Source organism: Eptatretus burgeri, chromosome 7 (genome assembly GCF_056783735.1).
Source record: "Eptatretus burgeri isolate ZD-2024b chromosome 7, Ebu_testis_v1, whole genome shotgun sequence".
In the NCBI taxonomy this organism is placed as follows: Eukaryota; Metazoa; Chordata; class Myxini; order Myxiniformes; family Myxinidae; genus Eptatretus; species Eptatretus burgeri.
In genome coordinates, this window is record NC_140967.1 from 102,618,509 (window position 1) to 102,642,784 (window position 24,276).

At 47.5% G+C, this 24,276-nt stretch overlaps 1 protein-coding gene and 1 long non-coding RNA gene across 2 annotated transcripts in view; one reads left to right on the top strand and one right to left on the bottom strand.

The window, feature by feature from the left end:
• Positions 1-5,272, bottom strand: part of LOC147023955 (uncharacterized) — an 18,627-nt gene extending 13,355 nt beyond the window's left edge. Inside the window, exon 1 of the mRNA XM_085890362.1 lies at positions 5,230-5,272. Within this exon, the coding sequence (XP_085746488.1) occupies positions 5,230-5,272 (43 nt within the window). The remainder of the gene's footprint in view (positions 1-5,229) is intronic.
• Positions 5,273-7,169: 1,897 nt separating this feature from the next.
• LOC147023956 (uncharacterized) lies at positions 7,170-10,956 on the top strand. Its single transcript, XR_015060487.1, has 4 exons — positions 7,170-7,316; positions 8,758-8,884; positions 9,480-9,575; positions 10,688-10,956. It is a non-coding gene; the product is annotated as an uncharacterized LOC147023956 (long non-coding RNA).
• The last annotated feature ends 13,320 nt before the right edge of the window (positions 10,957-24,276 follow it).

Sequence of the window (24,276 nt, forward strand, 5' to 3'; positions counted from 1 at the left end):
AATCCAGTGGGAGTTTGTGATGAAGAAAATAAAGATGGGAAACTGAAGGCAAAATAAAGAAGAGAATTTTAACAAAACAAAATAAAGAGATGCAGAAAACAATTGATAGGATATAATATTTTCCAGGATTGTGTTGGAAGGTATAATAATGATGGAGATGATGATGACAATGCTGTTGAGGAATTTTGACTTCCTTTTGTTGATGTGTGTGTGGAGGAAGAAGTTTCAGTCACGACAACTGGAGAAGAAGATGTGATATTTGGCAGTGGATCAATCATCACTCCGTCGTACAAGCTCCAGGAATGTAGGATGAAATATCAGACTCTTGCAGACGGATGATCCAAGATTAAAAAAAATAAACATCAGTCTCCAGAAGTACAGGGATTTAAACCATCCAGAGACTTGATTTAATCACATCGTGCACGACTTCATCACTGTTTTTTGTGTTTCACTTTTTTTGTTCTCTGAGCATCCTTCAGCTGAGACCCAGTGTACGAGTTGTACCTCGATGACCCAGTGTACGAGTTGTACCTCGATGACCCAGTGTACGAGTTGTACCTCGATGACCCAGTGTACGAGTTGTACCTCGATGAGCCAGTGTACGAGTTGTACCTCGATGACCCAGTGTACGAGTTGTACCTCGATGACCCAGTGTACGAGTTGTACCTCGATGACCCAGTGTACGAGTTGTACCTCGATGACCCAGTGTACGAGTTGTACCTCGATGACCCAGTGTACGAGTTGTACCTCGATGACCCAGTGTACGAGTTGTACCTCGATGACCCAGTGTACGAGTTGTACCTCGATGACCCAGTGTACGAGTTGTACCTCGATGACCCAGTGTACGAGTTGTACCTCGATGACCCAGTGTACGAGTTGTACCTCGATGACCCAGTGTACGAGTTGTACCTCGATGACCCAGTGTACGAGTTGTACCTCGATGAGCCAGTGTACGAGTTGTACCTCGATGAGCCAGTGTACGAGTTGTACCTCGATGACCCAGTGTACGAGTTGTACCTCGATGACCCAGTGTACGAGTTGTACCTCGATGACCCAGTGTACGAGTTGTACCTCGATGACCCAGTGTACGAGTTGTACCTCGATGACCCAGTGTACGAGTTGTACCTCGATGACCCAGTGTACGAGTTGTACCTCGATGACCCAGTGTACGAGTTGTACCTCGATGACCCAGTGTACGAGTTGTACCTCGATGACCCAGTGTACGAGTTGTACCTCGATGACCCAGTGTACGAGTTGTACCTCGATGACCCAGTGTACGAGTTGTACCTCGATGACCCAGTGTACGAGTTGTACCTCGATGACCCAGTGTACGAGTTGTACCTCGATGACCCAGTGTACGAGTTGTACCTCGATGACCCAGTGTACGAGTTGTACCTCGATGACCCAGTGTACGAGTTGTACCTCGATGACCCAGTGTACGAGTTGTACCTCGATGACCCAGTGTACGAGTTGTACCTCGATGACCCAGTGTACGAGTTGTACCTCGATGACCCAGTGTACGAGTTGTACCTCGATGACCCAGTGTACGAGTTGTACCTCGATGACCCAGTGTACGAGTTGTACCTCGATGACCCAGTGTACGAGTTGTACCTCGATGACCCAGTGTACGAGTTGTACCTCGATGAGCCAGTGTACGAGTTGTACCTCGATGAGCCAGTGTACGAGTTGTACCTCGATGAGCCAGTGTACGAGTTGTACCTCGATGAGCCAGTGTACGAGTTGTACCTCGATGAGCCAGTGTACGAGTTGTACCTCGATGACCCAGTGTACGAGTTGTACCTCGATGACCCAGTGTACGAGTTGTACCTCGATGACCCAGTGTACGAGTTGTACCTCGATGACCCAGTGTACGAGTTGTACCTCGATGAGCCAGTGTACGAGTTGTACCTCGATGAGCCAGTGTACGAGTTGTACCTCGATGAGCCAGTGTACGAGTTGTACCTCGATGAGCCAGTGTACGAGTTGTACCTCGATGACCCAGTGTACGAGTTGTACCTCGATGACCCAGTGTACGAGTTGTACCTCGATGACCCAGTGTACGAGTTGTACCTCGATGACCCAGTGTACGAGTTGTACCTCGATGACCCAGTGTACGAGTTGTACCTCGATGACCCAGTGTACGAGTTGTACCTCGATGACCCAGTGTACGAGTTGTACCTCGATGACCCAGTGTACGAGTTGTACCTCGATGACCCAGTGTACGAGTTGTACCTCGATGACCCAGTGTACGAGTTGTACCTCGATGACCCAGTGTACGAGTTGTACCTCGATGACCCAGTGTACGAGTTGTACCTCGATGACCCAGTGTACGAGTTGTACCTCGATGACCCAGTGTACGAGTTGTACCTCGATGACCCAGTGTACGAGTTGTACCTCGATGACCCAGTGTACGAGTTGTACCTCGATGACCCAGTGTACGAGTTGTACCTCGATGACCCAGTGTACGAGTTGTACCTCGATGACCCAGTGTACGAGTTGTACCTCGATGACCCAGTGTACGAGTTGTACCTCGATGACCCAGTGTACGAGTTGTACCTCGATGAGCCAGTGTACGAGTTGTACCTCGATGACCCAGTGTACGAGTTGTACCTCGATGAGCCAGTGTACGAGTTGTACCTCGATGAGCCAGTGTACGAGTTGTACCTCGATGAGCCAGTGTACGAGTTGTACCTCGATGAGCCAGTGTACGAGTTGTACCTCGATGAGCCAGTGTACGAGTTGTACCTCGATGAGCCAGTGTACGAGTTGTACCTCGATGAGCCAGTGTACGAGTTGTACCTCGATGAGCCAGTGTACGAGTTGTACCTCGATGAGCCAGTGTACGAGTTGTACCTCGATGACCCAGTGTACGAGTTGTACCTCGATGACCCAGTGTACGAGTTGTACCTCGATGACCCAGTGTACGAGTTGTACCTCGATGACCCAGTGTACGAGTTGTACCTCGATGACCCAGTGTACGAGTTGTACCTCGATGACCCAGTGTACGAGTTGTACCTCGATGACCCAGTGTACGAGTTGTACCTCGATGACCCAGTGTACGAGTTGTACCTCGATGACCCAGTGTACGAGTTGTACCTCGATGACCCAGTGTACGAGTTGTACCTCGATGACCCAGTGTACGAGTTGTACCTCGATGACCCAGTGTACGAGTTGTACCTCGATGACCCAGTGTACGAGTTGTACCTCGATGACCCAGTGTACGAGTTGTACCTCGATGACCCAGTGTACGAGTTGTACCTCGATGACCCAGTGTACGAGTTGTACCTCGATGACCCAGTGTACGAGTTGTACCTCGATGACCCAGTGTACGAGTTGTACCTCGATGACCCAGTGTACGAGTTGTACCTCGATGACCCAGTGTACGAGTTGTACCTCGATGACCCAGTGTACGAGTTGTACCTCGATGACCCAGTGTACGAGTTGTACCTCGATGACCCAGTGTACGAGTTGTACCTCGATGACCCAGTGTACGAGTTGTACCTCGATGAGCCAGTGTACGAGTTGTACCTCAATGACCCAGTGTACGAGTTGTACTTCAATGACCCAGTGTACGAGTTGTACCTCGATGACCCAGTGTACGAGTTGTACCTCGATGACCCAGTGTACGAGTTGTACCTCGATGACCCAGTGTACGAGTTGTACCACAATGACCCAGTATACGAGTTGTACCTCGATGAGCCAGTGTACGAGTTGTACCTCCATGACCCAGTGTACGAGTTGTACCTCAATGACCCAGTGTACGAGTTGTACCTCGATGACCCAGTGTACGAGTTGTACCTCGATGACCCAGTGTACGAGTTGTACCTCGATGACCCAGTGTACGAGTTGTACCTCGATGACCCAGTGTACGAGTTGTACCTCGATGACCCAGTATACGAGTTGTACCTCGATGACCCAGTGTACGAGTTGTACCTCGATGACCCAGTGTACGAGTTGTACCTCGATGACCCAGTGTACGAGTTGTACCTCGATGACCCAGTATACGAGTTGTACCTCGATGACCCAGTATACGAGTTGTGCCTCGATGAGCCAGTGTACGAGTTGTACTTCAATGACCCAGTGTACGAGTTGTACTTCAATGACCCAGTGTACGAGTTGTACTTCAATGACCCAGTGTACGAGTTGTACTTCAATGACCCAGTGTACGAGTTGTACTTCAATGACCCAGTGTACGAGTTCAACTTGATGACTCGGGAAATTGGACCTTGATTACTTTTTTTGATTGTGAATTTTGTTATTTTTAATTCTTGTGAATAAAGTTAACCTAAAATCTCTTCTCCTTTCAAATCATATCATGTACAAGTCAAAGGAATGGTGTCTAAAATATTGTGATGAAAATGGCTCCGAGAGGATTACAAATCTTGTAAAAATTTCAAGTGTTTGTACATTTGTTTGTTGATCTTTCACCCACGAACTGAAGAACCCAGAGACCCCAAATTTTGGGTGTACTCACGTTAGAATCTGCGCAAGGTTGTAAGTGAATGCATGTTGACCTTGAAGGTCGTTTCGGCTCCCCACCTTCATCGGGAATGGGGGGGGGGGTGTTTGTCCGTCACCTTACCCAAGGTACTCCAGCATGTTTGTAATATTTGGTGGAGATTCGGCCAGCCATTTTTAGCTCACCTGGAACAAAAATTGTCCAGGTGAGGAAAAACCATTATGTGTTGTCCATTAGTCAGTTAGGCTATATGTAAACACTTGGAACTTCTCCAAAACTACACACACGAACTTGACCACAATCTTCATCACCCAGATCAGGTCAGGTATGGGAGTGTGTGCCAAAACAGTGTGTTGCTGCATCCACTTTCTGCTGGTACTCCAGGGACCTCCGTCAGGCCTCCCCCAGGCAAATGTATGGCCCAGCCCCATCATCTTGAGATGATGATCAATCTGCTGCAACCACGAGGCACGTGGTCAGCCTATTGGCCTCCTCCAGTGACAAGGCTCCTTCGCTGAGAGAATCTGGTGAGCAGGATCAGCGTGAAGAAAACGAGCCACATGTCCATAAAGCTGCAGCTGACGATCACGGATTATGCAGGCAACAAATCTCTTTTGAATCTCTGTCAGCAACCGCTCGTTGGACACAAAGTCCCACCAGCGATAGACAAGGATTTGCCGAAGAGACCTGGTACCAAAGGAATTAAGTTTCCGTCTCAGATGCCTGGTCAGCGTCCAGCTCTCCCATCTGTGGAGCAAGAGTGGAAGCACCAAGGATCTGAAGACCTGGACTTTCATTCTCCCACACAGGCATTGCCACACGCTCTGACCTCGAGGGTCCAGAGTCTCCGCAAAGATGATTGCATCATTTGCGAAATCAAGGTCAGAGATCTTGACATTCCCAAACGATGCACCGCAGCTTGATCTCTCCGACATCCTCCCCAGAATCCAGTCCATGCAAGCACTGAAAAGTGTGGGGGCCAGTATACGCCCCTGGCAAACTCCAGTAACAACTGGAAATAATGTTACGGATTTGGAAACCTTGCTTGTGGGAAGCCCAGCCACGAAATTGTGCAAGGGCACAAGAGAAAATTTGTGGGCAGGGCCCAAATTAATAATGGGCACCAACACATCGCAGACAGAGAACCAAGGGGAGATGCAGTCATCATTGATGGCTCAGCACTTATCAATGCCCTCCCTCCACGCACTTCAAAGATATTTGATGACTATGCCAAAGAAGACATCATCCCAAAGGTGGAATCCGATGGTGCCAGGTACAAGAGGGTGGACGAAGTGTTTGATGTTTACAAGAAGTCAAGTCTGAAGTTCGAGGCAAGGTCGAAAAGTGGGCAAGGAATCAGAAGAAGAGTGACAGGAACCAGTAAGACCCCAAGTAACTGGAGAAGCTTTCTTCGAGATGACAGCAACAAGATTGAGCTGTTTCACTTCCTTGCAGAAAAGATGTGTGAAGCACAGATGACAAGCACAGTCATTGTCACAAAGGAGAAGATGCCATGAGCAACACAAGGAAGTCACTGGATGCTGTGTCTCCATGTTGTCATGAAGAAGCTGACACTCGAATATTTGAACACGCCAGGGATGCATCGACGCATGTTAGCAAGTCCATTATCGTTAAGGCTAATGACACGGACATACGAGTCAAAGCACTATCTGTACTGCCATCCTTACAGGAACTAGGTCTTGAGAACATGTGGATTGCCTTTGGCCAAGGAGCCAAGGCGCGATGGATTCCAGTCCATGAGGTAGTTTCTGCAATCGGGCCTGAGAAAGCTGGAGGGATCCCATACTTCCATGTGTTCACTGGATGTGACGCTGTGTCTGCCTTCCGCGGTAAAGGGAAAAAAACTGCAGGGCAGACTTCGAACGTCTTTGATGATGTTTCTGAAACATTCACCAATCTCAGCCAGCATCCAACATTGATTCGTGATCTTGACTTTTTTGAAGTTTTTTTTTTTTTTTTTCAAATTTTTCGAAATTTGGATTTTCGAATGGCCAATCAGGCAGATTTGATTAGAATCCCCTGGAGAACAAATGTGCCAAATTTGATGCTTATATCATCATTTGCACGATTCCTCTCAAAAATTGCTGTTATCTGCCCCACTATGTCTCGCCTGGGTTTGAATCTCGGCCCAGCTATAAAATGCCATTCTGGTGTTTCACAGACAGACTGAATCATCAATGTGTGTCGTTCCTCCGATGGACGACTGGGCGTCTTGTCTTCCGACATTCGTTGATGCACATTAAACATCCCAACGATGCCCTTCAGGAAAAGTGGGCGAGCTATCACCGACACCAGTACCAAGTTACAAATTCCTGCCCGAACTTCTGCTGGGAAGGCAATGGCAAACCACCTCGTGTAGCCCTTGCTCAAGAAGCTGCTTCGGCGACAGACGCTCATGATCGAGGATGGAAAATCAAATATCAAACCAGATTCGGTAGATGAACAATATTTCCATGTTTTATGACGGCATTCACTGTTTCTGCTGATCCAGGTGAGCTTCAGGTCCCGTGGTCCTCTTTTTCTTTCATCTGATGTTTATAGTTTGATGCCATTGTGCACACAAGCACTTTATACACATCCTGTATTGCCATATCCTCAGTGATGTATTTGGGTTTGTTTGAAATGTAAATCGTTTTGTTATTTTCTGCTTTGTCGGAGCATCCAGGTTTACCTGGCATTGATTCACTAACATATTGAGAAAACACAAATCGGGTTATGTCATCAATTTAGCTTCTGATAAAAGGACGATTCGCTCTGCTCTTCATCACTCGGAGATCATCTCAACACCTGTTCACCTGATTTTGATCCATCCTGTTCACCTGATTGGAAAGAGTCGGTAAGTTCGGGGAATCGTTCGTTCTCATGAAATTAGTTTTCTTATCCGAGATTATCTTGTTTGATATTTCGAGTTCTGCTGGTTCGTTGTGATGAGGGATTCTGGAGTTACTTTCAAACTTCTGGTGTGACAATTTTATTGCCTTTTCGATTACTCGGTTCGAATAAACTCTTCTATTTCTTTGAGGGAGGGTCTTCGCTTTGTGTTGTCACGACAATATGAAAACGATGAACTGTGTTGTGAAACATGCTGGTTTGGTTGAAACCTCGGAATTTGAACTGCATTGTGTGACGGACGACTTCACAGGATTGTGGTCAGAAGAACCAATTGGAGGTGAAATTGTGTCGTTGTAATGCAACGGATTGGAAGTGATGAACAAATCCAAAGTATTGGTGCTATAGTCATGAGGATCTGGGATATGGGTCGGGTGGGTGATAATTTGTTCCATATCATTCAGAAAGGAAAACGTAAGAGCTTCAACCCCCCCCCCCCCCCAACATCTGTGTGGGAAGATTTCAGCCACTCTCTGTGGTGTACACTGAAGTCTCCCACAGAGAGAAATTCTGCTTGAGGGTGTTCGGATGACAAGGCCTCATGGCAAGAATTAAGAAAGTCAAAGAAAGTTTTCAAGTTTGTAGTATTTGGAGAACAGCAAGTGAAACAGAGATGGTGATGGTCGGGAGACAAATCTTCGATCATCCCATGGTGTCCTTCATGAAGAGTAGGCGAACTATCCCCGGCACCATGGCCAAATTCCAAATTCCAGCCATAACTTGTCAACCGTCAAGCCTGGTCAGCCGGTTATGAAGACTCGGGCAAAGCTTTCCGGTGGCTGACTCCATAAAACGGTGGGATAATGGTGGTCGCTGAAGAAGAAGAAGATGAAGAATAATGCAATTATAACGTCATAACAAGAGCACCTATGACGTCATGAAAATCACACTCATTCATCGGACTCGCTTTGTGCCAAGTTTGAATTTATTCCTTTGTGCAGTTTCAGAGTTTCCGTTTTTTAAATATGGCTGGCACACCACGTGACGTACGACGTCATTATTACCATGAAAACATTCTGCATGAGAAGTCGCAACAATGTGGAAAATTTCGTATCAATCGAACAAGCGGTTGCTGAGAAAAACACGAAAGGTCTGTGCAGACAAACAAACAGATAAACAAACAGAGACAGACAGACAGACAAACATACAAAGACAGAGAGACAGACAAAGAAAGACAGACAGACAAACAGACAAAGACAGACAGACAGACAGACAAAGAAAGACAGACAGACAGACAAACAGACAAAGACAGACAGACAGACAAAGAAAGACAGACAGACAGACAAACAGACAAACAAACACACGGACCCACATGCAACATCTTCTCCTTTGGCGAGGGTAATAATCTCTGGTTCCTCCATCCCAAAACCCACTCCAATGTGCTGCAGGACCATGAAGTTGCTGATATTGAGTACGATCCTCCTTTTTCTGGCCATCGTTGGGTCGTCAACCATGATGGAGGAACCAGAACCAGGAGAGGATCATGGTGGACCAGATCAGCGAGGACAACCAGACGTGCGTACTTCTTCAACATTTTACAAACCTCAACCTCCTCCGGGATAAATATTAACATTACATTCCCGATAATCTCATTTTCCCACATTCGAGATTTCCCTTTTTCTTTGAGTAATTTTTGTACAAACAATTTCACAGAAAATGAGAATCGATAACTCCATGTACATCTTTACATTCCTCTCCTCATGACACGTCATCTTCATTTCCTTTCTTCACCAAACGCCCACTCCTCCCCCTCTCTTTACCCCCACCATCCCTCCACCCTCTCTTTACCCCCACCATCCCTCCACCCCTCCCTCGCCCACCCCTCCCCCCTCTCTTTACCACCACCATCCCTCCACCCCTCCCTCGCCCACCCCTCCCCCTCTCTTTACCCCCACCTTCCCTCCACCCCTCCCTCGCCCACCCCTCCCCTCTCTTTACCCCCACCTTCTCTCCACCCCTCCCCTCTCTTTACCTCCACCTTCTCTCCACCCCTCCCCCTCTCTTTACCTCCACCTTCTCTCCACCCCTCCCCCTCTCTTTACCCCCACCTTCTCTCCACCCCTCCCCCCCATCAACTTCTTTTCTACAAATCAATGTCTTGCACCTTCAGATTTCTACCCTGTCGGTGTTTCGCCCGAAGAGGTGGTTTTTTTCGCTGCGCCGTCCACCACACAAGAGAGTTTGATGGATGATGGGTCACCAAGAGGTAAGGACAGTTCCGGTTTAATCTTCACAAATGTCGAGTGATGAATGTTTTCATCGATTACTCACAATGTGGATTTTATTTCACCAACTTTTCAAAAATATTTCTTCATATAATCATTCCAAATTTCCTTGTAATAAATGTGATCTTCTCGGGAAGATGAAACAGGGTGGGGCATTTATATCTGACATGTTTATCATCATTTTGGCGGGAAGTGGTGAGGGTGAAGATGATATTTCCCCCCACAGTGTTACAGGTGATACATGAACGTTTTGAATGATGGAACACTGTGACGTACACACGATAATTAACCTGCATGTATCGAATAATTGAAGGAACGCATCACTGCAACAACCAACCACCCTCTTGTTCAACCATCCAACAACCAACCACCCTTTTGTTCAAGATACATCACACGTGGTGATGAACAACATGTCGATTCGTTGTCGGGAATTTAACAATTCCAATGGGGCGGATTTGTCAGATGTAACTTTTCAGTAACTTTATTATATCTCAATATAATCTCTAACCTGTGATTACCAACGATGTGCTTCACACAGTATTTGTCATGTTCATTTATTATTTACAACACCAATAAATGTGTCAGGAAAACAACCCCCCCCCCCAACACTCCCCCCTCCCCGACCACCTGCCCCACGTTGGACTTCTCAATCCATGAACCACTCGTTGATGGGATACAGCCATCAGGCAGGTAGTTTAGTATCTCACTCAACATCGAGGTTTGTTATCCTGGGTTCGAGTCCCGATTCTGTGAAATTAAAACCATCATTGTGAGACCGAGAGAACAGGTGATGATTCCTCCCAGAGGAACATCACACGTCATGGAGGATGTCACGGTTACTGTTTATAGTTACAGGAGCTGTGTCTTTCCTTGATATTTCAGGTTGTTTGTTAAAGATACCATGGTAAAAGATGAAGTGATAAGAGTTTGGGGTGTGGGGTGTGGGGTGTGGGGTGTGAGATCCACATTGTGTCTAAAATGTTAATATTTGTTGATCCAATCGAAGGGAGGATCTGCTTGGTATAACTTATTGACATGATTCACCGATCTCATGAACAATCCGTGTAATTACATCTTTCCTTGTCACCCCAAGTGGTTCATCAGGTTGAATAAGAGTTCCAAGATCATGACCGGACACACCTCCTCACATCTTCTCATCTCATTCTCCCAACAAGACACCTGTTTCACCATTTCCTCTGCTTGATGTTCCTGTGATGTGTTGATGGTTAACAATGATAATAAACATGAACAGTTTCTCATCAAATATCAACCCTTGATCACATCAATGAATGTAAAATCTCTATTTCATGTTTGCCCATCCATCATGTACCTGTAGCTTACAATAAACGCTTGAGCTCGTCACCTTGGTGTTTTCATTACATGGTCGGGTACCACGCCGTCCCCTCGAGTGTAATTACCTTTGATTCGGCCATTTTCGAAGCACATTGCATCAGTGTGGCCAATCGGCGTCAGCAGACATCGTCCACGTGACACCACGTACTTGAACCTCCAAAACACAAGATGGTCCATGGGAGAAATCCTCGGTGATTATTATCTTGTTTTAGGAGGGAAGGTCAATCGTGGGTTCACACTTTGTTTTACTTTCCCTTTTCTTCATTTTATTCTTCATTCCCTTTTCTTTCCCATGGGAATTCTTCCATCAGATCATACTCTCATGAACAGATTTATTCGATCACGACTGCAGTTCCCATACACATCCTCTCGCCACTGGAATCGTGAATCCTGTGGTGTGGGAGTTGTGACATCGAGTCACGATGTTCAGCTTCGTGTTGGGTTCACCTGTGTTTCATCACGTGGTACTCCATCCCGTGACGTGGTGCTCCATCCCGTGACGAGGTGCTCCATCCCATGACGAGGTGCTCCATCCCGTGACGAGGTGCTCCATCCCGTGATGAGGTGATCCATCCCGTGACGTGGTACTCCATCCCGTGACGTGGTGCTCCATCCCGTGACGTGGTGCTCCATCCCGTAACGAGGTGCTCCATCCCGTGACGAGGTGCTCCATCCTGTGACGTGGTGCTCCATCCCGTGACGTGGTGCTCCATCCCGTGACGTGGTGCTCCATCCCGTGACGTGGTGCTCCATCCTGTGACGTGGTGCTCCATCCCGTGACGTGGTGCTCCATCCCGTGACGTGGTGCTACATCCCATGACGTGGTGCACCATCAATCTTTTATTGTGCTCCACACACAGAAACCTCAGAGCCATCCGGGAGTCGAGCTTCTTCGTGCTGCAGCTTCGCTCCCCCCTCGTGATGACCGCGCTTCCGGTTGATCTGATACATGAATACATGACATCTTCCCCCTCGCATTAAGTGTGAAAATGCATTAACGATGAACAAAAGAGTCATGAAGACACTAGTGTCAAATACAAAGATCATGAATATAAGAGTATTGGCTCCAATCAATGCGGATCAGCCCCGTTGGAACTCTGGATGATCGTCGGGGTACAAAGCCGACAGAAGCCCCCGCTGGTGATGCTGCAACGGCGTTCTTGGGATCAGCCTCAGGGAGTGGTGCAGTACCATCTGCATCAACAACGTCACTCGTCACAGGTTCAGGAAGTGGCGAGACATCATTTGTGAAGATGACAGGATCACAAGACCGATACCGGACATGATCAAGGTGCCTCCGGACGACTCGACTGTCCTCAAGTTTGATCTTGTGGGACAATGGTCCCTCGTTTTTGTGAACCCTCCCTGGGAGCCAAGCCTTTCCGCGACCAAAGTTTTTCACAAACACCGGGTCCCTGATGTTTATAGAGCGCTGTACAACATGTTTGTCATGATGAAGTCTCTCTTTCCTCTGATTTTGAAACACGACCGACGCCATGTCTGGGCTTGGAGAATCCAGTCTTGTACACAAAGCTGGTGTCACCCCCGTTGTGGTGTGGGGAGTGATGCGGTGAGCGAAAAGCAAACATGATAGTCTGTTCTGAAGGTTTCCACCGTGTATCTTATTGACACCAGACTTGATGAAACCCACGGAGCGTTCGGAGAATCTATTTGAAGCTTGATGGAGTGGACTCACAAACTTGTGAATTATACCGTTCAAGCGGGTGAATTCAGAGCTTCAGAAACAGGTTCCATTGTCAGTGACTGTCATGCGTGGCAAACCATGAGCGGTAAAGCACTGGCACAGCCTCTCTGTGGTAACGTGTGAGGTTGCTGTCTGAGTTACATCGGCATCGATCCATTTAGTGTGACCATCCGTTACAATAAGAATCATACGGCCTTCGATGGGCCCAGCATAATCAAGATGGTTCCTCTGCCATGGTTCAGTGGGCCATTCCCAGGGGTGCTATGGTGCCTTTGCAGGGGCTTTTCGACTGCTTTGGCATGGATAACAATGTTTGACACAATGATCGATGTCAGAGTCAAGATGAGGCCACCAGAAATAGTTCCAGGCCAGAGATTTGATTCTTGCAGGGCCTGGATGACAATCGTGAGGCCGATTCAAATCTTTGTGCGCAAGTTTGGACCACTCGGCATCCCCAAAACAAGAAACCATTCTCGACATTCAGGACATTCTTCCTGGCCTTGTACGAATACAATTCAGGATCAGCATCACGTCGAAGGCCCCACCCTTGCCCAGTCGCATGAATGGCCTTGGAAAGAAGTGTGTCATGCCTGCCTGGTATACGTCCGTTTCTGGTTGGCATCGATTTGGTTGTCATTCAAAAATTCCATCAGAGATATTGTTGTGGTGCCGGGTTTGGTGGCGACGACGACTGCGAGTCGGAGCAGTTGGGCCGTCTCCCACCGAACACCGGAATTGAAAGGTCGTCATCCCGGATAACTCTGGAGTCGATGGGTCACTTAAAGGACCGTGGTCATCAATATTTCGATGGCGTGAGGTAGGGTCCACTTGTCTATTCCAATTTACCGAAGTACTCACGCCGTCTCGCTACCGGGGAAGCCACACCCTCGGCCAACTCTGTTCGAACCGAGTCGCACTCTGGTTCGGCGTAACCGAGTGGGAATTACCAGAGCCGTGCCGGTCCCAATGACAACTTACGGCACAAACGGCCTTACCACTTCTCAAGCACGAACCATACTGGGCCAATGGAAGAAATGACGAACTGGAACATTTAACACGGGGTTATTTATAATGGGGGGAGGGAGACACGGAGCAGACTTGATCACGAATATAATATGCAATGTACAATGAGCGAAAAGCACTTAACAATTCCAATTCACAGACTGGCTCCACACACACACACACACACACACACACACACACACACACACACACACACACACACACACACACACACACACACACACACACACACACACACACACACACACACACACACACACACACACACACGGGGCCGGTTGGCCTTTGTTTGGCCCTTCAGCCCCAAAGGATAGGCGAACTGGAGGGTCAGAGTCTGCCTGGGTACCTGTCCGCCTCGTGCGGTTTCTTCAAGATGAATGAACCAGAATGGAACCAGCCGCGTCGAGTGAACCAGCAAGCACAGGACCACGGAACCACCGAAAAGAACCCCCGAACCAGACACTCCACCAACGAAGCGAGAACCCCCGGAAAAGACCACAGACCAAGACCGTAGGGCAAAGAGCAAAAAGTCCAGACGACGACGACTCCCCCAGACGAAAGCTCGCCACCTTTCTTATCCTTTTTCCCCTGCGAGGTCGAGGGATCTGCTCTGAGGCGATGAGCCTCCGGATTGGGCGAGGGGTTGTCGGGCGATCAGTGGCCTCCCCTTATTGGACGGAACGAACACTCCATCTTGCTGGGGCGGAGTCGGCCCTGAGGTGATGGGCCTCCCGATTGGTTTGGTAGGGGAAAATGGTGGTCATCCGTGATTGGAGGAGGTCCGGTGAGAGGGCAACGACCACCCTCCCCCCATGCGTGTCTGAGAACCCAGACGGAACAACCAGGGGAGCACCCTATTCTCCATCCACCCTTGTAGCGGGGCGGGGAGATTTCGGGTCGGCTGTCGTGCCGGCCGCTGTCGATTGGACGAGCTCACGGTGGGCGGAGGGAACCTCACCACTGTACATGACACGTTGCACGTGGGTGATGGATGGTGATGGTGCGAAGAACGAAGGATTGATTTGTTTGGGAGGAAGATTTAAAGATGTAAAAAACCTGACTCCAAAAGAAACCCGCAGTGCACACATGAAATCAACCCATTAGACAGAAGGATGGGACCCTCACTATAAACACATACTTATCGAAAGAACTAAACTGTGGGGACTCTAGCTGTTGTGTGCAAATGGCTGCCACATTCATAACAATATCACACTGCCAGGTGTCGGGGTACGGGGGGGGGGGGTCAAACACTGTGTCCAGAAGTGGCAGGCGACTCATGGCATCTGCAATTGAAATTGTGGAGCCAGGTCGGGAAGTAATGTCACAATTATTAGTTGAGAGGGAAATGACCAGCATATGATCCGAGCCGGTAAGACCTCTGAGGTAGTTCGTGTTGGACCAAGCAAACTAATCAGTGGTTTGTGGTCCGTGTAAATCGTGAAATATCGACCGAAGATGCACTGGTGAAATTTCTTAACTCTGAATACAATGCGAAGTCTTTTTTTGTCCAGCTGACTGCAGTTCTCAGCCGGGACAGTGTACAACATGAGAATGTGATTGGTCTCTCTGTGTGATCTGGCATGATGTTTGACAAAACAACACCAACCCCGCACTGACTCGCGTCACACGACAGGACCACGTCTTTGTCTGGGTCGAAGTGAATGAGCACATTCGAAGACTGCAGCATGTGTTTTGACTTCTAAAAGGAGGATGACTCTGGAATGACCCATTTCCAGCCGACGTATTTTTGAACAGACAACACAGTGGGCCAAGCATGGTGGCAATGTTTGGGATATACCTGCTGTAGTACTGCGGCATGCCAATGTAAGCCTTGAGTTCAGAAATGTTGGTCGGAGCTGGGGCGTCTGATTGCTCTAATCTTCTCTTCAGTGGGACGTAAGCCTTCGGCATCGATACGATGGCTCAAATCGGTCACACACTGAACCATGAATTCGCACTTGTCTCTCCGCAACCGTCGTCCAGAGTCGGAGATAATGCAAAGCACACGTTCGAGGTTGTCAAGATGATGAAGCTCTGAGCGGCCAGTGACTAAGACATAATCTTGGTAAATGACAACGTGTGGTTCAGCAGCGAACAGGCGATCCGTACAACGTTCGTAGATTCTGCAGGACAACGTTGGTACCCCGAGGCTATCCTGACAGGTTACACAGCTTGGAGGTGAGTGTGTGTAACCCGAGGCTATCCTTTCGGAGAAGACAACTTTGATTTGAGTGTGCGTACGTGTCACACACACACACGAACATTAATAACTATTACAGTTGTGGTGAACATAAAATGCAGGACTGGACACGTGGTAAAATGGCTCCAAAATTCCTTTTTTTCACTCTTTTCAAGGTAATTACTGTAGTCCTGATATTATTTTATACCACCAGGAACACCAGTAAATTATATTTTCACGACCTCGGCTGACAAGTTTGTCCTCAAGGTAGACAAATTCACCTCCAATCTGTCTCGCTTGGGTTTGAATCTCGTTCCAGCTATAAAATGCCATTCTGGTGTTTCACAGACAGACTGAATCATCAATGTGTGTGTCGTTCCTCCGATGGACGACTGGGCATCTTGTCTTCCGACATTCGTTGATGCACATTAAACATCCCAACGATGCCCTTCAGGAAGAGTGGGCGAGCTATCACCGACACCAGTACCAAGTTACAAATTCCTGCCCGAACTTCTGCTGGGAAGTCAATGGCAAACCACCTAGTATAACCCTTGCTGAAGAAGCTGCTTCGGCGACACAGACGCTCATGAACGAGGATGGAAAATCAAATATCAAACCAGATTCGGCAGATGTACAAAAGTTCCAAGTTTTTATGACGTCATTCACTGTTTCTGCTGATTCAGGTGTGCTTCAGGTGCCGTGGTCCTTTTGTTCTTTCATCTGATGTTTATAGTTTGATGTTATTGTGCACACAAGCACTTTATACATATCCTGTATTGCCATATCCTCAGTAATGTATTTGGGTTTGTTTGAAATGTAAATCTTTATTTATTATTTTCTGCTTTGTTGGAGCATCCAGGTTGACCTGGCATCAATTCACGAACATATTGAGAAAACGCAAATCGGGTCATGTCATCAATTTAGCTTCTGATAAAAGGACGATTCGCTCTGCTCCACATCACTCGGAGATTATCTCAACACCTGTTCACCTGATTTTGATCCATCCTGTTCACCTGATTGGAAAAAGTCGGTAAGTTCGGGGAATCGTTTGTTCTCATGAAATTAGTTTTCTTATCCGAGATTATCTTGTTTGATATATCGAGTTCTGCTGGTTCGTTGTGATGAGTGATAATGGAGTTACTTTCAAACTTCTGGTGTGACAATTTTATTGCCTTCTCGATTCCAAGGTTCGAATAAACTCTTCTATTTCTTTGAGGGAGGGTCTTCGGTTTGTGTTGTCACGACAATCTGAAAACGATGAACTGTGTTGTGAAACATGATGGTTTGGTTGAAACCTCGGAATTTGAACTGCATTGTGTGACAGACGACTTCACGCTTCTTCTTTGTGATGCAGCACAAGGATTCAGGTTCGATGAGGCCACAGATGTGCCACTGATTCAGTGCCCCCTGGAGGTTCGGGCAGGAATTTGGATTTTGTTTCTGTGGGATTTGGAATGTCTCGTCCATTTTTAATGAAGAACACTGTGGGGTCTTGAACGTCGACAGACTATTTCTTCCAGATGGGATAGCCAGTTTGTCTTCCACCGGAAGGACGGCACAAACTATAAGCATTGATAAATCACTCAGCCTGTGAAGCACCAGGATGACATTTCATAGCTAAGTAAGGGTTCAAACCTCCGCTCGACAGCTTCGAAGAGAGTGTGCTTACCCCGAGGCTATCCTTACAGGCAAGAAAGCTTTGAGGTGAGTGTGTGTACCCCAAGGCTATCCTGACAGGCAAGAATCTTCAAGGAGAGTGTGTGTACCCCGAGGCTCGCCTTACATCCCTTCTTTTTTATGTTGAAGGCCGCAGGCATGGACTGAATAGTCCTCAATGAGGCCAAGCCTTAAATGAAATAACTGCATGAATACAAATGTAAGGAAAGACAGAATAGTCTGAGAGTTTTTGAGAAAGTAAAAAATCTGCTTTTTGAAAAGGAGAAGGTCATAAGTGTTGGGGAGACATGAGAAGGTAAAGAGTTCCAGAGTTTGGCAGTGGAGGGGAAGAAACAAACATCATCACGGTCCACCCTTGAATTGCCAATGGCCACACAATAATCATGTGATGTCGTGGCTTATCGAGTATTCCTTGGTCTCGCAAATGGTGGAGATACACAAAAAGCAAGTTCTTGAGAGCAGACACCAAAGTAATATCTGTTGAGAAGAGAAAGAGAGCCGATTATGTGGCGTAATTTGAGCGGGTCGAGCTTTGAGGTCACATTGGTTGAGTTCACAAGTCGAATAACTTTGGATTCAATTTTGTCCAGTTCGTATGTGGAGCTGGAACCTCCCCAGATGTGAGAGCAGAACTCCATACAAGGATGAATCAATCCTTCATATCGTTGGAGCAACTGTTCAGAGGAGAAGAATCTTCAACATCTGAACAGGACTCCTCATTTCTCTGAGGCAGACTAAGCTACTTGCGTCACATGTGGATTTCAAGATAAATTCCACGTTAGACGAATACCGAGTAGGTTTATTGTATCACATGGTGTAATTGTGGAGCTTTCACAGGAGATTGGAGAGTAGAGAGTAGAGAGTAGAGAGTAGAGAGTAGAGAGTAGAGAGTAGAGAGTAGAGAGTAGAGAGTAGAGAGTAGAGAGTAGAGAGAGAGAGAGAACCTGTAGATCTTACCTTGTGAAAGCCGTATTGGTGGTCAGATAGAAGACTGTGAGATTCAAGATGCTTGAGAAAATGGGAATTGAGAAGATATTCAAAGACTTTGGAAACTGCAGAAGTCAGAGCAATAGGACGGTAGTTGGAAGGGTTTGAACGATCACCTTTCTTGAAAATAGGTTGTACTTTGGTATGTTTCCAGGTAAGAGGAAAAGTTTAGTTTCAATATTAATGCTAGAGCCTTGAAATTTTCTGAGATTCTTCTTCTATAACTGCTCTGTAAGAAACAAACATAAAACAGAGTATACCTCTATTAATTTTAATGACCTGATCAGTTGAAATCCAGAAAAAAAATGTTGGTTTTGTATGAAGACCCTACTTTGAGACCCCATATATTTTTGTTGACCCATCCCAGAAGCTTGAATTTTTTTTCAGGTAATAACTGTATGGAAGTCGTATTCAAATACATGTTTACTTTTCTTAATCAGTCATATATAATTCAGTCATGATCCCTCAAAAATTGGAAATTTTCATTTTCCCCCAAAATTCAGGTGAGGATTGCAAATATATGACAAGGTATACTACTTCAAATTTTTCACCATTGGAAAGGGAATATTCAAGTTTACAAAAGTGTCAAATATCAAAGTGATATAATGTTTCTATCAATATTTTCAAAATATTTGAATAAATTATGTTCTGCCAGTGCTGTGCATGTTGTGTGTGCTATTTAATGAACAGTCCTTTTACATGTAGTACATATTTGTAGTAGATGTATATATAATGTGCATACATATCATCTGCTATGAGGATACCATGAACACAATACTTTGAATTTGAATTTGTAATTCTTTGTTTCTCATTTGTAAATAGCAAGAGCTGAACTCATCTGGTTGGGGCTAAAAATAGAACTCAAGAATCGTGGCTGATCTGCTGATGTCAGCAGTGTATATAGTTACATTCAAGGGAGGATATTTGTTGGGTTCCTTTGGTCCATGTGATGAAAGTTATTGATGCTCCCCTCATGTCAACTGGGTGGCAGTACAAGCTCGCACCTGACTTGGAAAAGCAGATCAAGGACCTATTCAAATCATTTACGTGAAATGTTTTATTACATTGTTGTTGCAGTATGTGATATATTTTTGTATTATTAATTTGAATCAGAGAACGAATCATTCATGATTACCATGGTGCCCACACCATGCACACACTTCATGTATTCACGACTGTGTTAACAACAGTCTCTCTCTCCCTCCTCAAAATCCTGGTGGCGTTTAATCAAATCTGTTTCTGGTGTATGTTCCCCCTCCATCCCCTCCCTTACCTCAAATGGCCGCACTGCTGATTCCACACGTGATAAAGCTGAATGTCTAAACTCGGTGTTTGCAGCTAAATCTTGTGTCCCAAACCCATCACTATCTCTACCCACTTTACCCAGTCGCACCCAACTGTCCCTGGACTCTGTATCCTTTTCTCCTGACAAGGTGGAGAGCTTGCTTTCAAACCTCAAGTCAGATTCTGCAACCGGTCCAGACGGCATCAGCCCACGTGTCCTCAAAGCCTGCTCTTCTGCTCTTGCTCACCCTCTCTCTGTTCTATTCACCCTCTCATTTTCCCAAGGTCATCTGCCATCTGCTTGGAAATCTGCTAACATCACTGCCCTGCATAAAAAAGGTGCAAAAACAGATCCCTGTAACTATAGACCAATCAGCCTTCTCCCAATCATCAGCAAGGTTATGGAATCCATCATCGCTTCAGACATGAAATCCTTCCTCTTCTCCAATGGCTTGATTTCCAATCATCAATTTGGTTTCAGACCAGGTCACTCTACCCTAGATATGCTGCTACTGCTCTCCCATCAATGGATGGAGGTCCTCAATGCCAGACAGGAAATCCGAGCCGTATCCCTGGACATATCTCGTGCTTTTGACACAGTCTGGCACCCTGCCCTACTCACCAAACTCTCTGCCCATGGTATTCAAGGCCATCTCCACTCATGGCTCGCAGACTTCCTCTCCTGTCGCAGTCAACGTGTGGCCCTAAATGGAGTTCTTTCATCTCCTCTTCCTGTGCAGGCTGGAGTTCCTCAAGGTAGCGTTCTGGGCCCTGTTCTTTTTCTGGTTTTCATCAATGATCTCTCGGACTCTCTGGAAAATCCTCTATTTCTCTTTGCCGATGACTCAACCCTCTGCCGTACCATCTGTCATCCCTCAGCCCGGCAAGCAGCAGCTTCTTCGCTCACTGCAGATCTGGATAAAATCACAAACTGGTCCAACACGTGGAACATGTCTTTCAATCCAGACAAATCTCACACTCTCACTATGTCTCTTCGAAAGGACCGTTTACAAAACCCCCCATCCACTTTCTCAACAATCCTCTGGAAGAAGTCTTTTCTTTCAAGCTTCTGGGTCTCACTATCTGCCATGACCTTTCCTGGGAAAGTCACATTTCCAACCTTGCCTCAAAAGCCAGTCGCCGACTGGGAATCCTCCGTCGTGCAAAGTCCTTCCTCGGCCCTCTTGAGCTCCTGACCACTTACAAAGCTTTTGTCCGTAGCCTGATGGAGTACTGCTCTCCCCTCTGGGCTGGTGCTCCTGCCTCCCACCTTTCTCGACTTCACGCTGTCGAAACCAGGGCTTTTAAGATCATTGGCATCTCCCGCAATGAAGCTGAGTCTTTGGGCCTCTCACTCAATCACCGCAGGTTGGTCGGTGGTCTTTCTGTCTTCTACCGACTCCTCTCCAGCCTTGCCCCCCTGCTCTCTCTACGATTTGTCCCAACCACATTTCCACAGGGCGCTCAAGGTCCGCCAACAACCCCCTTCTGGTAAAACTACCAAAATCACGAATCACTGCTCATCTTCACTCTTTCATTCCTCTTTTTTCCCGCCTTTGGAATAAACTTCCTCACTCTATTCTTTCCCATTCTTCCCTTCAGGCTTTCAAAACAGCTGTTCACCACCACCTCTTATCTTCCCCCATCCAAATCCTCGATCTTTTCTACCCCCGATAATCCACCCAAGCCCACTTCCTTCAATTCTCCTGCTTTCCTTCCTGAAAGTCCCTTTAATGTCCATCTTCCCCTCGCCATGTTCCCCGTCCCATCCCCATCCCTCTCCCTTCCACAGTTCACCTGTGTCTGTTCCCCAATGTTTTGTCCCTTCCACTCCCACCCCTCTTGTCTCATGCCTCCTTGCTGTGAGTTGTGTGTTAGCTCTCATACGAGCCTCGACCAAGGTATACAAAAAAAAAAAAAAAAAAAAAAAAAAAAAAAAAAAAAACAGTTTTTAAAAAAATAGAAAATATATTTTTAAAAAATATACCACTTTGATATTTGGCACTTTTAATTTCACCAACTTTTCAGAAATATTTCTTGATATAATCATTCCAAATTTCCTTGTAATAAATGTGCTTCACAACTTTACCAACTTTACCAACTATGTGCTTCACACGGTATTTGTCATGTTCATTAATTATTTACAACACAAACAAGAAGCGAACACTTCAATATCGCGTGGCTGGGGGCAGTAAAAGGTTAAGAATGATGAAACAATTTTGCAGTTATAAAATGTAAATGTCGACAGTGAATTCGCATGCAGATGGGAAGAGTTGTGACGTTGGACAAATTTACATTTATAGCCCTCAGGTCAAAGGGACGTACGAGGCCATAAGTGTGACAGAAGACACAGGACAGAATAACCAATTATATTATAACAGCACGATGTCGCCACACTGTAAACAGAATGACCAATTATATTATAACAGCACGATGTCGCCACACTGTAAACAGAATAACCAATTATATTATAACAGCGCGATGTCGCCGCACTGTAAACAGAATAACCAATTATATTATAACAGCGCGATGTCGCCGCACTGAAATAACCACTTCTGTCACCAAAAGAGGAATAAATCACCTCCAAATGTCGTTTTAAAAATACTTCTGGTGAAAAACAATGAAGAACGAGAGTTACAACGCTGCGCGTCAACAACCAACAGTACAGGAAGATGATCACTTCCTGCTCAGAAAATCAACTTCCGGCGTCACACAGAAAACGATTCAGCACAAAAAAAAGTCACTCTTCCGCATTAACCCCGCCCACAATCCACCCGGCAATTTCCGCCCACAATACAACCGGCAATCTCCGCCCACAATTCACCCGGCAATCTCCGCCCACAATACAACCGGCAATCTCCGCCCACAATTCACCCGGCAATCTCCGCCCACAATTCACCCGGCAATCTCCGCCCACAATACAACCGGCAATCTCCGCCCACAATGCAACCGGCAATCTCCGCCCACAATTCACCCGGCAATCTCCGCCCACAATTCACCCGGCAATCTCCGCCCACAATTCAACCGGCAATCTCCGCCCACAATCCACCCGGCAATCTCCGCCCACAATTCACCCGGCAATCTCCGCCCACAATTCACCCGGCAATCTCCGCCCACAATTCACCCGGCAATCTCCGCCCACAATTCACCCGGCAATCTCCGTCCACAATCCACCCGGCAATCTCCGCCCACAATCCACCCGGCAATCTCCGCCCACAATCCACCCGGCAATCTCCGCCCACAATCCACCCGGCAATCTCCGCCCACAATCCACCCGGCAATCTCCGCCCACAATCCACCCGGCAATCTCCGCCCACAATCCACCCGGCAATCTCCGCCCACAATCCACCAGGCAATCTCCGCCCACATTACACCCGGCAATCTCCGCCCACAACACACCCGGCAATCTCCGCCCACAATACACCGGCAATCTCCGCCCACAATACACCGGCAATCTCCGCCCACAATCCACCCGGCAATCTCCGCCCATAATCCACCCGGCAATCTCCGCCCACAATCCACCCGGCAATCCCCGCCCACAATCCACCCGGCAATCCCCGCCCACATTACACCCGGCAATCTCCGCCCACATTACACCCGGCAATCTCCGCCCACAATTCACCCTGCAATCTCCGCCCACAATTCACCCGGCAATCTCCGCCCACAATCCAGCCGGCAATCTCCGCCCACAATCCACCCGGCAATCTCCGCCCACAATCCACCCGGCAATCTCCGCCCACAATCCACCCGGCAATCTCCGCCCACAACACACCCGGCAATCTCCGCCCACAATATACCGGCAATCTCCGCCCACAATCCACCCGGCAATCTCCGCCCACAATCCACCCGGCAATCTCCGCCCACAATCCACCCGGCAATCCCCGCCCACAATCCACCCGGCAATCCCCGCCCACATTACACCCGGCAATCTCCGCCCACAATACACCCGGCAATCTCCGCCCACAATACACCCGGCAATCTCCGCCCACATTACACCCGGCAATCTCCGCCCACAATTCACCCGGCAATCTCCGCCCACAATCCACCCGGCAATCTCCGCCCACAATCCACCCGGCAATCTCCGCCCACAATCCACCCGGCAATCTCCGCCCACAATCCACCCGGCAATCTCCACCCACATTACACCCGGCAATCTCCGCCCACAATCCACCCGGCAATCTCCTCCCACAATACACCCGGCAATCTCCGCCCACAATACACCCGGCAATCTCCGCCCACAATACACCCTGCAATCTCCGCCCACAATCCACCCGGCAATCTCCGCCCACAATCCACCCGGCAATCTCCGCCCACAATCCACCCGGCAATCTCCGCCCACAATCCACCCGGCAATCTCCGCCCACAATCCACCCGGCAATCTCCGCCCACAATCCACCCGGCAATCTCCGCCCACAATCCACCCGGCAATCTCCGCCCACATCACACCGAACAATAATTGTGACAGGAGACACAG